The sequence below is a fragment of the Mustelus asterias genome, chromosome 10 (genome assembly GCF_964213995.1).
Source record: "Mustelus asterias chromosome 10, sMusAst1.hap1.1, whole genome shotgun sequence".
Taxonomy (NCBI): Eukaryota; Metazoa; Chordata; class Chondrichthyes; order Carcharhiniformes; family Triakidae; genus Mustelus; species Mustelus asterias.
Genome location: NC_135810.1, coordinates 55,298,969 through 55,316,247, shown reverse-complemented (window position 1 = coordinate 55,316,247; position 17,279 = coordinate 55,298,969). Strand labels below are relative to the sequence as shown.

At 41.9% G+C, this 17,279-nt stretch overlaps 1 protein-coding gene across 1 annotated transcript in view; it reads left to right on the top strand.

Annotated features, from left to right (window-relative positions):
- The window catches only part of ercc5 (excision repair cross-complementation group 5), a 119,266-nt gene that overhangs the window by 12,205 nt on the left and 89,782 nt on the right, over window positions 1-17,279 (top strand). The window contains exon 3 of the mRNA XM_078221430.1: window positions 13,024-13,153. Coding sequence (XP_078077556.1) covers window positions 13,024-13,153 — 130 coding nt within the window. The remainder of the gene's footprint in view (window positions 1-13,023; window positions 13,154-17,279) is intronic.

Genomic DNA, 17,279 nt, shown 5'->3' with positions numbered 1-17,279 from the left:
AGGGTCCTTCACAATAAGATCCTTAATTCTACCTACCTCGTTACACAATACCAGATCCAAAATAGCTCGTTCCCTCGTCGGTTCCGTAACATGCTGTTCAAGGAAACTATCCCGACAGCATTCTAAGAACTCTTCCTCCATTCCACCCTTACCGACTTGAGTCTGCCAGTCAATGTGCATGTTGAAGTCCCCCATGATTATTGCCGTTCCGTTTTTACACGCATCCCTTATCTGCTTGTTTACAGCCCTCCCTACCTCAACATTATTATTTGGGGGCCTATATACCACACCTACTAGTGTCTTTCTCCCTCTACTATTCCTCATCTCTACCCATAATGATTCCACGTTTTGTTCCTCAGATAATATCAGGGTAGTACTGAGGGATGACATAGGCTCTCTTATTAATAGCGCGACCCCACCACCTTTTCCTTCCTGTCTATTCTTCCTAAACGCCTGATACCCCTGGATATTCATCTCCCAGTCCTGGTCACCTTTCAGCCACGTTTCTGTAATGGCCACTAGATCGTACCCACTTGTGCTTATTTGCACCATCAACTCATTTACCTTGTTCCGAATGCTTCGTGCATTCAGGCAAAGTGTCCTTATTCCAGCTTTTATCTGGACCCGCTTTGATGAGTCGCGAACACCCTCTCCCTCTCCTCCCTTATCTAAATTACCGCCTTCATTCACTTGCACCCTCTCCTCTACCATTAATTTTGTAATTCCCCTTACCCCTGCATCCTCCCCCCCATCAATTAGTTCCTTGATCCTAGTCAACTCTTCTAGCTCCCCTCCCCCCAACCTATCTAGTTTAAATTCTCCCCAGTAGCCTTAGCCAACCTACCGGCCAGGATATTGGTCCCCGTGTGATTCAAGTTCCACCCGTTTTTTGTATACAGATCACCCCTGCCCCTAAAGAGGTCCCAATGGTCCAGGAACCTGAATCCCTGCCCCCTGCACCAGTCCCTCAGCCATAATATATTGTGAATTATCTAGTTTGTAATTACTGTAAGTATGTTAATATTGAGTATTGTTTATTTACGTGTATCAAGATTTAATTTGTCTGCTTAATGTATAAGCCTCTGTTCTTTGACTCTGAGTCACTTGTGTAGTGGCATGTGATGTATTACTGTAAGTTGGAGGAGTGTCGGGGTAAGGCTTCTGGACCCCTAGGACTCACTGGGGGTGTTTTCACGCCCACGTTTGCAATCAGCAAGAATGGCAACACGGGTGCAAAATCCCACAAGAGTCAGGAAATCAGACTTCACTAGCACTATCTTGTTTCCTGATTTTTCCTCGTCCTTCGCCAGTGACATAACGAGGTTCCTGCCCACAAAGCGCTGGGGGAGTTTGAATCAGTTCTGATCAGGGTGCCTTTTAAAGATGGCTTTGCAGGTTCTATCAGGCTTCACCCCGCCAGACTGACGGCGTAAACCATGTCCCCGAATTGTTTTTGTGTCAGAGTGCCAGAAAATCTGGCATGAAAAATTGTTAATGCATTTGGAGAGCTACTTGACGGTTTTCAGACTGAGTCTGACGCTAACAAATTATGGGAAAGTTCTACCAACTATTTTTGCCTTGATGTTGGGCAGATAAAGGCACATTTTAATTTGTGCAGAACTTGGTATTATTTTGTTATAGGATTGGCTAGTCACACAGAACCTGAGGTGAATGTTTAGCATTAGAAACAAAACATGTATCATGTATTGAGATTTTCAGTGCTTGTTCTACTGTCTGTCAGCTTGTTACCTTTACAAGTTGCATCCATTTTTCTACTAAAATGGTGCTTATTAGGAATTTAGGTAGGTTTTTTTTCTGGGTGCTCCGAAGAAAAGGTGTAAAATGCTGTTATTTAGTGCATTGTTCTGTTTCCTTCTGTTATAAATCAGCCCAGATTAATGTGATGACAATCTTTGCTTCTTTACCATAAGGATCCTAAATAAAATCAATTGTGGTCCATGTAACCCCAGCTTTCAGCGGCTTGGGTCCACTTGACAAACCTACGTGTATCAAGGATGTTGCCTGGATTGGGGGGCATGCCTTATGAGGATAGGTTGAGGGAGCTTGGTCTCTTCTCCCTGGAGAGACGAAGGATGAGAGGTGACCTGATAGAGGTTTACAAGATGTTGAGGGGTCTGGATAGGGTGGACTCTCAGAGGCTATTTCCAAGGGCTGAAATGGTTGCTACGAGAGGACACAGGTTTAAGGTGCTGGGGGGTAGGTACAGGGGGGATGTCAGGGGTAAGTTTTTCACTCAGAGGGTGGTGGGTGAGTGGAATCGGCTGACGTCGGTGGTGGTGGAGGCAAACTCGTTGGGGTCTTTTAAGAGACTTCTGGATGAGTACATGGGATTTAATGGGATTGAGGGCTATAGATAGGCCTAGAGGTGGGGATGTGATCGGCGCAACTTGTGGGCCGAAGGGCCTGTTTGTGCTGTGACTTTCTATGTTCTATGTTCTATGTTCTATCCAGAATTCAACACTAATTAGCATAAATGTAGGAACTTTCAAAGGCTGAGCTAAAGGATGGCTGATGTGCAAAAGTGATATCTTATAGCTGTGCAGTAGGGATCTTGATCTGAAATTGATTTGTAATATACTGTAAAACATCTCTGTTACTGAACCTGGCAGCTCTTATCCAACAAATATGAGGTTCTTGCTGCCTGTGCGGATGCAGCAAGGTTTGCAGGGTGGATGAGCAATTGATTTTAGCTCCATGTTACAGGAATGTATTCAAGTGGAGGGAGTGAAAAGGAATGTGATAGGGCTCATTATAGTTAGGGAGAAAGATACTGGTCTCTGTAGCTGTGGCCAGGAGCTCCAAAGGTTGTGCTCCCTGGTGCCAGTGTGGTGGACATCATCTCACAGCTGGAGAAAAACTTTGAATGGGACAGAGAGGATCCAGTTGTAATGATCCATCTCGGAACAGGCGACTTAAGTAGAACAAGGAATGAGGCTCTGCCAAGAGAATATAAGGAGTGGTAAGTTTATTAGTGTCACAAGTAGGCTTACATTAACACTGCAATGAAGTTACTGTGAAAATCTCCTAGTCGCCATACTCCAGCGCCTGTTTGGGTGCACTAAGGGAGAATTTAGCATGGCCAATTCAACTAACCACCAAGTCATTTGGACTGTGGGAGGAAACCGGAGCACCCGGAGGAAACCCACACAGACACAGGGAGAACGTGCAGACTCCGCACAGACAGTGACCCAAGTCGGGAATCAAACCTGGGTCCCTGGTGCTGTGACGCAGCAGTGCTAACCACTATGCCACCTAAGCAGAGCCTCAAAGTTAATCTCTGGAATGCTCCCTGGACTATGCGCAAAAATGATGTGGAGATGCCAGCGTTGTACTGGGGTAAACACAGTAAGAAGTTTAACAACACCAGGTCACCAGGACTCACCTGAAGAAGGGGCTTGGAGCTCCGAAAGCTTGTGTGGCTTTTGCTACCAAATAAACCTGTTGGACTTTAACCTGGTGTTGTTAAACTTCTTACTATGCGCAAAAAGACAGGAGTGAAACAAATCAGAAAGTTGAATGTATAGCCGAGCCTGTGATGTAGAGCCAAGGGTTTTGAAATATGACTCCAATGCTGAAAAAAGAGGGAGCTGTTCCTTTGGAGCGGGTTCCACTTAAACCATTTCCTCATGAATTGAATAAATCGGCTATTGATGAAGCTTTAAAGTTGGGGTTTAGATGAAAATTATGAATCTAAGAAGAAAAGTCAGAACATAGAACAATGTAGCAATTTGGGTAATTATAAACAGAGGGCGAGATTTTCTGGCCACGCTCGCCCTGAAACTGGAAAATCCTGCCTGAGGTCAACAAACCTTTCCGTGGTCTGCCCCTCACCTGCTATGATTCTTGTGGCAGGCAGTATGGGAACATTCGTCCCAGAGTATCACAGGAAGGAACAAAGAGTTTAAAGGTTATTGGGCATCAGTGAATAAGATCAAATCAGGCGAAAATGTTAAAGAAGTTAAACTTGCCTGAAAGATATATTTATAACAAGGTAGACAAATTAATGGAGTAAATAGATTTAAATGGGTTTTATCCAGTTGTCATTTTAGAAACCTGATTGCATGGGGATTAAAGTTGGAAAATAAATGTTCCAGGATACTTGACATTTTGAAAAGACAGACAAAATGGAAAAGGAGCATGAATAGCCCTGATAAAGAGTGGGATAAGGACTGTAGTGAGGAATGATGTTGGCTTGGAGGGCAGCAAGTAGAATTAGTTTGTGGAAATAAGAAGGGATAGAGAACACCAGTGCAACTTACCATACTATTGGACAGAGTATTAATAAAGAAAAGAAGAGGTTGTAACAAAGGCAATGCAATATAATCTTATAGTCTGAATAAATTGGCAAAAGTAGTTTTGAGGGTGAGCTCATGGAATGCATTGTTTCCGAGATATTTAAGATCTTAACTGGCGTAAGGAGATAGGGTTAATTAGAAATCTCTTTGTAATGGATTCTTTGAGGAAGAGTCATTGTAATATGGTGGAATTTCACCTTCAGTTCAAGAGTAAGCTACATATGTCAGAAATGTTGAATTAACGGTATGAAAAGTAAATCAGCAAATATAGATTGGGAAATTAGATATATTATGATGGTAGATAAACAATAGAAAATATTTAAACTATTTCATAAATTTCAACTAATATACAATTCCACAGAGAAATTAAAAACTGTGCAGTAATCCATTCATGACTAACAAAAGAGTTTAAGGATAATTTTTAGATTAAAAGATGAAGCTTACACTGTTGCCAAGAGAGTGGTAAACCTAAGGATTGGAAGAGCTTTAGAAACCAGTAATTGACGATGAGGGAGAAAATAGAATACGAGAGTAAACAAGCAAGAAATATATGACCAGATTGTAAGAGCTTCTCCAAGTATGTAAAAAGTGAGTAGCAAATGTAAATGTGGGTGCCTTTTAGGCTGAAACAGGATAAATTATAATGCACGATACAGAAATGGCAGAGATGTTACAAAGTATTTTCCATCTTTCTTCACAGTAGAAGTCATTAACATACCATGGATAGTGGGGAACCAAAGGTCTACTCAGATTTAAAGTAATTAATATCAGTAAAAAAAAGTACTGGAAAAACTAAAAACTGGGATTAAAAGTGGACAAATCCTCTGGTCCTGATGGCTTACAAGTGGAGATTCTAAAAAGAGTTGACGACAGTGAGAGTGGGTGCCCTGGTTGTGGTCTTCCAGAATTCCCTAGGGAAAGATTCCAGTGGATTGGAAGATAGCAATGTGATCTCTGCCATTCAAAAAGGAAGGGGGAGAAAAATTGAGGAACTATAGACCAGTTAGCTTAATGTAATTTATTGGGAATTTGCTGGAATTAATTATTAAGGAAGTGGTAATGGCATTTACAAAATCTTCATATGATTAAGCAGAGTTAACATGGTTTTATAAAAGGGAAATTGCATTTGACAAATCTGTTAAGAATTTCTGAGGATATACTAAATCTTTTAAAGTTCTGGTTAGGCCACAACTGGAATGTTGTCTTCAGTTCTGGTCACCACAATTTAGGAAGGATGAGAGAGTCCTTCAGATGGTGCAAAGGAGTTTTACTAGAATGGTTCCAAGTATGAAGAGTTTTAGCTTCAAGGTTAGGTTGGAGAAAAACTTAAAACGTCATAGCAAACAAGGCTACGCACCAAGTTCGGGAAAATAGGATTAGAATAGAAAGATGCTTCATGACTGGAGCAGACACGATGGGCCAAAGAGCTTCTTTTTGTGCAGTAAAACTCTATGACTCCAAGCTGGACTATTTCTTCTGGGAACAAAGGAGATTGAGGGAAGTTGTGACAAGAGGAATGCAAGATTATGATGTTTATATAAGGTTGGCAAAGAAAATCTATTCCCATTCCCTGATAGTAGGCTAAGGAACACAGATTTAAGTTTATGGCAAGAGATGTGGTAGGGGGAATGTGAGTGAGAATCTTTTTTGAGCAGTGTGTGGTAATGACTTGCCACACAACCTGCCTACCATTGTGGTTGAAGCGTTGCGATGATCAGTGATTTCAAAAGGATATTGGATGGGCACTTGAGGGAAATTAACCTACAAGGCTTTGGGAAAGAGCAAAGGAATGGGACTGAATGGATTGGTCAGTAGAAAGTCAGTATGGACTCAATGGCCAAATGGCCTGCTTCTGTGCTGTAATAATTTGTATGACTTTATGTAATTAGCAGGGTAAATAAAGGGAACTAATAGATTTAGTATGTTAGGATATTCAAAAAGCATTTGATTAGGTGCAATGTGAAAGGTTGTTGCACAAGATAAGGGCTCCAGGGGCAATGCATTTGCAGATACAGAGGATTGGTTAAATGATAGAAAACAGAGTGGGAATAATTGCATTATTTTTAGAGTTGGCAGGTTGATACTTGTGGGGTGATGCCGGGATCAATGCTTAGGTCTTTATTCATAATCTATATTAATAATTTAGATAAAGAGACTGTGTAATGTATCTAAGTTTGCTGACAATACAAGGCTAGGTGGAAAAGTGAGCGTGAGGGTACCCTGAGCCTGCAAAGGGATAAAGACATGTTAAGTGACCGGGCAGCAAGGTAGCAGATAGAGTTTGAGGAAATGGGGTTATTCAGTTTGGTCCATCGAATCGGCACCAACTCTCCAAAAGAGCATTCCACCCAAGTCCTCCTCTCCACCCTATCCTCATAATCTCATGCATTTACCATGGCTAATCCACTTAACCTACACATCTTTGCACACCAAGGGGCAATTTAGCAAGGCCAATTCTGGGCTGGTTTTGAGGTTGGAGTAGGGAAGGAGTCCTCCTTCTCTTCCTCCTCTGACCTTGGTCACTTCCTAGACGCACCTGTAAATGAGATGGGATAGTGCCAGTGACTGCATCAAGTACTTCTAAGATGGAGCTTGAGGCACACTCGACCCTAGGTCCCCATTCAATGGGAGCATCCTTACTAGGTGGAGTTCAAAGACCCAGCTCTGCATCACCAATGGCTCTGTCCTGTTCGGTGCACAGGAGCTCCAAGACTCTTTCCTCGTACTCAGTGAAGAGCTTGTGGCACAGTAGACCCCCTCTGATCTTTTCATGATTCCCCTGGTTATATCAGAACTTCTCCTAGTCAAAGAAGAGAATGTTTGAGAGGAGTTGCATGTTACATAGGTTCACTGCACTTCAGATTAATCCGCACTCCCCCTTTGTAAGATGGCCTACTTCTGTGTGGCATATCATCACTGGAGCAAATTGGGCAGAGTTGTGGACCAGCTACCTACAGAGTGCAGAGCACATCCACATGCAAGGGGAAGGCTCATATATGCATGTGATGTGGAGGCTGCTCGTTTCTTCAGTGCCAACGCCTGGTCTCCCCCCTTTGGCCAACTGCCTCCATGCTGGGTTTGTCTCCCTGCTAGGCCTCTTCCATCCATATACTGGGAATAAAACGTTCCTCCTGGCCTCAACATGGTCGAGGAGAATGCCCAGAGAGTTGTCATTGAACTTGGGGACTTGACCTTTACCTCCCCTTCCTGACATCTTATGCAATTGTTGCCAACAATGGGGATGTCAGGTGCCTTTTAAATAAGGCACCCAGATATGATGGTGGGTTACATGCTGTCCAGACCTGCCTCGGCACTGAAGATGGTGTAATTCACTCAGTTGCATAATTAATAAAGTTGGGGCTGGAAGATTTGATGTATTTTACCATCAGCTGCCGCAGCGAGAAACACTCCATATTCCCACCCTGCCATGGAATTTAGTCTCAAAATGGGAGAATTACGTCCATTGTCTTCCTAAATCGTGTAATCATCATTGGTTTTCTCAGTACTTACACTATTGGCATATGTAGAATGCCAGAACATTTTATTTGATATTTTGATAACTGGGTTGTTCATAGCAGCCATTTGTTATTATCATGGCTTGTTACAGCTGATATAGGATGGTTACAAACCTATGCGTAATATCAATATATTGCATGAGCACAGTCTTTTCAAATTCATTATGGGAATTACACATCCATAATCTAGCAACCCAGCAGTTGAAGTACTTGAGTTCCAAAATTATTTGCTTTGAAACTACAGCAACTTCACTGAAAAACAAATCAAAAGCCAAAACATGTTTCTAGATTGAACTGGAAAAGGAATTGCCATCAATTGATAAAGAATTAACACGATGGAATTCAACCAGTATTCTTGTAATTGAAAACATGGAGATATCATCCTGAGGAAGAGTGTCCTTTCAGTCTAGTGGCAATTGTTAAATAGATGTGTTGTAAACAAGATACTTGAAATGCTCAGAAAAGGAAGAATTCCTGTTGCTGTGGTGCAAATTACTAAACTGAATTAGAGTTAAAAGATTTTCCCTACATGAATGTTGTTTCTTAATTTCTCAGAAGAATTAAAGCTTAATAACTGGAGAACAGAGCACTTTCCTCCCTCAAAGTTCATGTGACCAAAATGTAGCTACGGAAAATTTTTTTTGTAGCTCGCAGAATATAATGTGTGTGCTGTTAAAACTACTGAAGTCTGAGCTATATATGTAGTTGTGATGATATTAGGAATGATTAGTCCTCAAGTATGCTGAATATGGTAATAATTAAAAGAAAATACAATTATATATCAGCCCATGGTGCTTTTCATTGCAGTTAAATTCCTGTCACATTGTCAGCAATCCCAATGCCTATTATAACATCCTTTAGGAACATCTCAGTAAGTATGGGCTATGGTTATAAGCTTCAATGTCACAAGATAATTGGAATTTTTAGCATGTTACTGAGAAATACCTGGACAATAGTCGAAAGATATTGTATAATTTTGATGTGAAATAAATGTTTTACTTTGGTTAGCACTGAGCCTAAAAAAATAAAAGTTTACAAAAACGTGGTTTATGAGAATATTATGTTTGAGATGGAATGTTATGAAGACAATTCTAGTTTGCTAGCTGACAAGCCAGCGTGAGCCCCACATCTGATCCTTTTGGGAAGACCCACTACATCATGTATCATTCAGACATTTGATAAACCAGTAGTGGGTCATTGCTCGAGGGTCAGGGAGATCCCCACCCACTGAGAGAAGCCAACCAATCAGAGGCCAGCAGCTCCCTTGAATAGCAATGCCACCAGCTACTGCTGGTACAATACCTATCAATGCCTAGTATCACTGCTGGATCCTTGGCCACAAGTGACTGAAGGTGGGAAGGGATTGCGTGCAGGGGATCATGGCAAGGTGGGGGATTCAGAAAGAAAGGCAGGGAGTTGTTTTCAGAGTGCCTTCCCCCTTTATCATGCTCTTTTGCATGGTGAGCCCCCCCGCAAAATGAGGTCCTTGTGTGGGAATTAATTGGCCACATAAAGAGCCTTAACTGGCTGGATGTGAAGATCCCCATAGGCCTTCCGCCATGAACTTTATTGGCCTGGAGGTGGGAAAGTGATTAAATGCTTGCCCACCACCAAACATGCTGTGGGAAGCAATAGGGATCATGTGACCTGTTCTAAAGTCTGCCTAACAACAGATATGAGTGATATGGCTGTTTAAAGATTAAAGGGACCCCTAGGTTCTTTGCTGGAAAGGAGGTATAAAATGTTCACGCTTCGAGACAATTGCAGCAGCTTGTATGCTAACAGTGGTTAGACTGCTAGTTTCCAAAGTACTAGGATGGTGCTGAGAATATCAGGTTGTAAATAGTTGTGCTTTAAACTGTCCATTTACTTCCAAGATTAAACAGATTTTTTTGGGGGTCTCATGGATATTTATCAGTGTTTCTACCAGGAAGGCCCATGTGATTCACATTGCCATGAAAATGGGTTGTGAGAGGATAAAGGTTTCTCCGATATTCCTGAAAACTCTCAGATATCGGCCATCTGCCAGGATTCGGGAGAGGGGGACCAGCTAGAGGCCAAAAGTCTTTGGTTCACCACACAGGAATGCAAATGGGAACTTGTGATTGGATGACCAGATTTATGAGTGTTTGAAATGAGGCTGGGAGGTTTGTCTAGTTTGCGCTGGAGGGCAAGCTCCAATGAAAGACATTTCTGGGGTTAAAAGTTCAGGGTAGGAAAGGAAAAGAACCAAAGTAAACTCTCAGGAGCTCAGAAACTCTTTGGACTGATTCTGAAATGAATGTCTATTTAAGGGACAGTGTGAAATATATCTGTGAAGAGGGTTTTTCAGTTGTGTCAAAACTAAAAGGGAAAGTTCTGTTCTATAGTAAAAATACAATAGTGTTTAGTTAAAAGTGTTTTAGTCTGTTACAGTAAAATTGATATGAAATTTTGTCGTGTTATCCTTTCAGCTGTTAACTAATAGTTCAAATTTCTTTTTAAAAGTTACTGGTCTCTACAGGCATCATAAGGGATCAGAGGGCAGCACGGTGGCACGTTAGTTAGCTCTGCTGTCTCTTAGCTCCAGGGACTGGGTTCAATTACAGCCTCGGGGGATTGTCAATGTGGAGTTTGCACATTCTCCATGTGTCTGCGTAGGTTTCCTCTGGATGCTCCAGTTTCCTCCCACACTCCAAAAATGTGCAGGTTAGGTGGATTGGCCATGCCAAATTGACCCTTAGTGTCAGGGGGATTAGTAGGGTAAATACATGGGGTTTTGGGGATAGGGCCTGGGTGAGATTGTTGTTGGTGCAGACTTGATGGGCTGAATGGCCTCCTTCTGCACTGTTGGGATTCTATGGTAAATTGCCCCTTAGTGTCCAAAAATGTGTAGGTTAGGAGGATTAGTGATTTGATTTGATGTATTATTGTCACATGGATTAGTATACAGTGAAAAGTATTGTTTCTTGTGCGCTATACAAAACATACCGTGCATAGAGAAGGAAACGAGAGAGTGCAGAATGTAGTGTTACAGTCATAGCTAGGGTGTAGAGAAAGATGTGGGGTTACGGGGATAGGGCATTGGGGGGTGGGCCTGTGTAATGTGCTCTTTCAGAGAATCAGTGCAGACTCAATGGGCTGAATGGCTTCCTTCTGCACTGTAGGGATTCTATGACAACAAAAGGCATAGAAATAGGGCAGTAATGCCCTGTTATAATTTCAACCTCAATATCAAAGTAGATTTCTTCAGCGGTTTCCAGATGTGTTGTCAAACCTAATTTTCCAACTAAAGTTAATTCTACTTTGCAGCCATGATAGTTAAATACAACCATTCATTAATGTATACGTGTTTTGTATTAAACTTCTAAGGGCCTTGATGGTGCTGTTTTTGAGTAATTGTCTTTCTTCTGTGCTGTATGTCACTTTTTGTATCAGTTCTAGACTTCCAATCTTTTTTGATTTGAGCATAAGGGTGAGCGTAAGGTATTTTGTTCCAGGTATGATTTGATTGACCCAGTGGGAAGCTTTTATTAAAACAATATTTAACAACATAATTAAAATGTAACAAATTAGCATAACTTTTACCGATTGAAATACTTAAGCATGACAAGGTATAACTCTTAATTATCTCTATAGTTCCAATGTAAGCAAATCCCCACAGACATACATTTTTCTTCAGACTCAGTTAGTACAAAAACAGATGCTCATGTGGGTGCTATGTTTCCAGCATTTTAACTCCTATTGACAGATACAGAAAGACACCTCTCTCCTGACTCCCAAAAAACAGAACTTCAGAGAAAGACGCTTATTTCCTGACGGATCCCAGTCTCCAAATCTAGAGAGAGAAAGAGAGGCACTTTTAACAATCCCAAAGCAGCAACTGACTTGACTTCTCTGTGTAAAACTAACCCAGCCCAGTCACATGATTTTCCCTGTCAATCAACCTAATCAAGCCCTACTTTGAAAAACCCCAGGAGAAAACACTAAAATAACAGAACTGTATTAGTCTAGACTTTAGCAATTAAGGTCAGTTATGCTTCTGCAGTATCAACAGGGGCTGCCAGTTACAGACAAGGTGGCACCGGCTGAATAGAACCAAATGCTTAAGAAACATACTGCAAAAGAAACATGATATAATACATTTCTTAAAGGCACAGTATTGTCAAAATCCTCTTTACACTTTTGCACACTGTCTCATATTTTTCCTGCATGAAGATTGCATGAAGTTTGTTGATTGTAATGAGAATTGAAATAAAATTAAAACAGGAATTAGTACAGGGTGTTGGGGGTGGGAAATGACAGAGCAGGTGCAATGGTTGTGTAGTCTGTTGAAGTCTAAATGTGTAATGCCAGGAAGTGGTGAAAAGTGAATTTACACCATTAATATCACAGTATAGCATATGTTGCTGTGGAGCAATACTACAAGGAGACCCATTTCATTGTCATGGGAAAGAAAGATCACCCACCAACTCATTGGGACATGGCTGTCTTTCCACCTGGGAAAGTAGGATAACAAGATATAAATCATGTTATGATTACAAGTCATGGTCCTAAATTTTAAAAAATCTCTAAAATATTAAGAAACACAATTATTAAATGGATTAAATATTCAACTGTATGACACACAACTCTTGGAAATATCCTAACTCTGTTCTGTACCGTGGCTACAGAGCAGAAATTCTTTGCACAACTAAGGTCTTGTTTCTGAGTTTTCATTAGATCTGTGGAAAATATAATTTGACTTGTTTCAAAAATCTCAATTTGGTTTAATATTCTCCAGAATAGATTTTTTTTGTAACCATTGTTTGTTATTGATCATTCTAGACCATTCTATTTGAGTGAACACTCATTTCTTTTTGAGTGAGACAGTTTCTAATGGCAAGCTTCCTGATTGTAAGATTAGCAATATTAATCAACAGAATGCAAATGCTATATAAAAGTTAGATGTGATGTAACAGCTCACTTACCACTGAAGTCTATTTTTTAAAAATTGTATCGTAAGATTACATTTAATAAATTTAGTATCTGATTGATTTGCCCATGATTTTATACACTGCATGTTTTTTTTAAATCTTGGTTTCCATTACAGTTCATGTTCCATCTACTGTTGGATGCTTGGCTGGCTAAAGCTTCAAAGTGATCCAAACCCATATAAATTTCACTTCAGTTGCTTTGTTGCACCCATGAAAAAGAACTTTGTTTGTTTGCAGGTAGCTTAAAGAAACAAAATGCAAAGAAGATGAAACCATTAGAGAAACACAACAAAAAAAACAATGATTCCTCTCCATATACGGTTTTGGAAGAAATGAAACAGCGCAAGGTTTTGGATCTTAGAAGGTGGTAAGTATTCTTAGTCATTTATTCTGTTAATTTATTTTACTAATTCATAATTTGAATCATGACTGGGGCACTGCATGCTTAAATGTAAAACCTTTCTGCATGTATACCAGTTATATTTATCCACAGTTCGTGTAGTATGGGCGTTTCACTGCATGAAAAGCAATACATGAGGAAAGGTGTTGTAAAATTTAAAACTTGCACAATGTCAAAGAGGAATTGTTCCTTTCCAATTATGTTCATTTGTAGTAATATCTTCTGGCATAGCCTTTTGTAAGTAGCATTGTACTCCGGGACGACACCTCGGAGGGCTCATACAGCGAGGCAATATGCGTAGAGCTCAGGAATAGGAAAAGTGTAGTCACAATGTTGGGGGTTTACTATAGGCCACCCAACTGCCAGCGGGAGATTGAGGAACAGAGGTGTAGGCAGATTTTGGCAAGGTGTAAAAGTAACAGGGTTGTTGTGGTGGGAGATTTTTATTTCCCCTATATTGACTGGGACTCACTTAGTGTTAGGGGCATGGATGGGGCAGAGTTTGTAAGGAGCATCCAGGAGGGCTTCCTGAAACAGTATGTAGATAGTCCAACTTAGGGAAGGGGCCATACTGGACCTGGTATTGGGGAATGAGCCCGGCCAGGTGGTCGATGTTTCAATAGGGGAGCAGTTCGGGAACAGCGACCACAATTTAGTAAGCTTTACTGCTGGATAAAGATAAGTGTAGTCCTCAAGTTAAGGTGCTAAACTGGGGGAAGGCTAATTACAACAATATTACACAGGAACTGAAGAATGTTGATTGGGGGCAGATGTTTGAGGGCAAATCAACATCTGACATGTGGGAGGTTTTCAAGTGTAAGTTGATAGGGATTCAGGACTGGCACATTCCTGTAAGGATGAAGGATAAGTATGGCAAGTTTTGGGAACCTTGGATAACGAGAGATGTTGTGAGCCTAGTCAAAGAGAAAAAGGAAGCATTTGTCAAAGCTAGGAGGCTGGGAACACACGAAGCAAGTGTGGAATACAAGGAAAGTAGAAAGAAACTTAAGCAAGGAGTAAGAAGAGCTAAAAGGGGTCATGAAAAAGCATTGGCAAGCAGGATTAAGGAAAATCCCAAGGCTTTTTACACATGTATAAAGAGCAAGAGGGTGGCCAGAGAGAGGGTTGGCCCACTCGAGGACAAGGAAGGGAATCTATGTGTGGAGCCAGAGGAAATGGGCGAGGTATTAAATGAGTACTTTGCATCAGTATTCACCAAAGAGAAGGACTTGGTGAATGATGAGTCTGGGAAAGGATGTGTAGATAGTTTGAGTCATGTTGAGATCAAAAAGGATTCTTGAGAAACATCAAGGTAGACAAGTCTCCAGGGCCTGATGGGATATACCCCAGAATACTGAGAAAGGCAAGAGAGGAAATTGCTGGGGCCTTGAGAGAAATCTTTGTATCCTCACTGGCTACAGGGGAGGTCATGATGTGGAAATGCCGGCGTTGGACTGGGGTAAACACAGTAAGGAGTCTAACAACACCAGGTTAAAGTCCAACAGGTTTATTTGGTAGCAAACGCCACTAGCTTTCGGAGCGCTGCTCCTTCGTCAAATGGAGTGGAAATCTGCTCTCATTTAATGTAATGGGGCGGCACGGTAGCGCAGTGGTTAGCACTGCTGCTTCACAGCTCCAGGGTCCCCGGTTCGATTCCCGGCTCGGGTCACTGTCTGTGTGGAGTTTGCACATTCTCCTCGTGTCTGCGTGGGTTTCCTCCCGGGTGCTCCGGTTTCCTCCCACAGTCCAAAGATGTGCGGGTTAGGTTGATTGGCCAGGTTAAAAATTGCCCCTTAGAATCCTGAGATGCGTAGGTTAGAGGGCTTAGCGGGTAAAACATGTGGGGGTAGGACCTGGGTGGGATTGTGGTCGGTGCAGACTCGATGGGCCGAATGGCCTCCTTCTGCACTGTAGGGTTTCTATGATTCTATGAAAACAGGGGAGGTCCCAGAGGATTGGAGAATAACCAATGTTGTTCCTTTGTTTAAGAACGGTAGCAAGAATAATCCAGGTAATTACAGGCTGGTGAGCCTTACATCAGTGGTAGGGAAATTATTGGAGAGGATTCTTCGAGACAGGATTTATTCCCACTTGGAAATAAGTGGATGTATTAGTGAGGGGCAACATTTGTGAAGGGGAGGTCGTGTCTCACGAACTTGATCGAGTTTTTCGAGGAAGTGACGAAGGTGATTGATGAGGGTAGGGCAATGGATGTTGTCTACATGGACTTCAGTAAGGCCTTTGACAAGGTCCCTCATGGCAGACTGGTGCAGAAGGTGAAGTTGCATGGGATCAGAGGTGAGCTGGCAAGGTGGATACAAAACTGGCTCGGTCAAAGAAGACCGAGGGTAGCAGTGGAAGGGTGCGTTTCTGAATGGAGGGCTGTGACAAGTGGTGTTCCTCAGGGATCAGTGCTAGGACCTTTGCTGTTTGGAATATATATAAATGATTTGGAAAATGTAACTGGATTGATTAGTAAGTTTGCGGATGACACAAAGGTTGGTGGATTTGTGGATAGCGATGAGGACCATCAGAGGATACAGCAGGATATAGATCAGTTGGAGACTTGTGCGGAGAGATGGCAGATGGAGTTTAATCCAGACAAATGTGAGGTAATGCATTTTGGAAGGTCTAATACAGATAGGAAATATACAGTAAATGGCAGAACCATTAAGAGTACTGATAGGCAAAGGGATCTGGGTGTACAGGTACACAGGTCACTGAAAGTGGCAATGCAGGTGGAGAAGGTAGTCAAGAAGGCATACAGCATGCTTGCCTTCATCGGCCGGGGTATTGAGTTTAAAAATTAGCAAGTCATGTTGACGCTTTATAGAACCTTAATGAGGCCGCACTTGGAATATAGTGTTCAATTCTGGTCGCCACACTACCAGAAGGATGTGGAGGCTTTGGAGAGGGTACAGAAAAGATTTACCAGGATGTTGCCTGGTATGGAGGGCATTAGCTATGAGGAGAGGTTGGAGAAACTTGGTTTGTTCTCACTGGAGCGATGGAGGTTATGGGGAGACCTGATAGAAGTCTACAAAATTATGAGAGGCATGGACAGAGTGGATAGTCAGAAGCTTTTTCCCAGGGTGGAAGAGTCAATTACTAGGGGGCATAGGTTTAAGGTGCGAGGGGCAAGGTTGAAAGGAGATGTATGAGGTAGATTTTTTACACAGAGTGGTGGGTGCCTGGAACTCGTTGCCGAGGGAGGTAGTGGAAGCGGATACGGTAGTGACTTTTAAGGGGCATCTTGACAAGTACATAAATGAGATGGGAATAGAGGGATATGGTCCCCGGAAGCATAGGGGGTTTTAGTTAAGTCAGGCAGCATGGTCGGTGCAGGCTTGGAGGGCCGAAGGGCCTGTTCCTGTGCTGTAATTTTCTTTGTTCTTTGTTCTTAAATCAGTTGTTAATGTAATTCTTAGCACAAACAAGGTTGTTTAGCATGTGCTATACAATCTTGGAATCATGTTGGACGCTGTTTTGCATTTTGCAAGCACGGTTGGTTGGGTACAGTCAGTTCTTTGTTGTAAACAGCTGAAGGGGTGTGCTGTTTGACATGATCTGCCAGTCATTATGATGTCTGGCCAATATATGTGTCATCACACCAGCACTGAAATTCATATACCTCATTAGTCATTTGTGTGATAGGCATTTTGCTCTTTATGTATTTGTAGAACCTCTTTGGATTCTCCTTTGCCATATCTGCCAAAACAATCTCGTGTCCCCTTTGCACCCTCCTGATTTCTCTCTTAACTCTACTCCTACACTTCCTATACTCTTCAAGGGATTCACTTGATCCCAGCTGCCTATACATGTCATGTGCCTCCTTCTTCTTGACCAGGGCCTCAATATCCCAAGTCATCCAGGGTTCCCTACTCCTGCCAGCCTTGCCCTTCACTCTGAGAGGAATGTGCTTACTCTGAACCCTGGTTAACACACTTTTGAAAGCCTCCCATTTACCAAATGTCCCTTTGCCTACCCACAGATTCCTCCAATTAACTTTTGAAAATTCCTGCTTGATACCATCAAAATTGGCCTTAACCCAATTTAGAATTTAAACTTTTGGGCCAGACCTATCGTTCTCCAA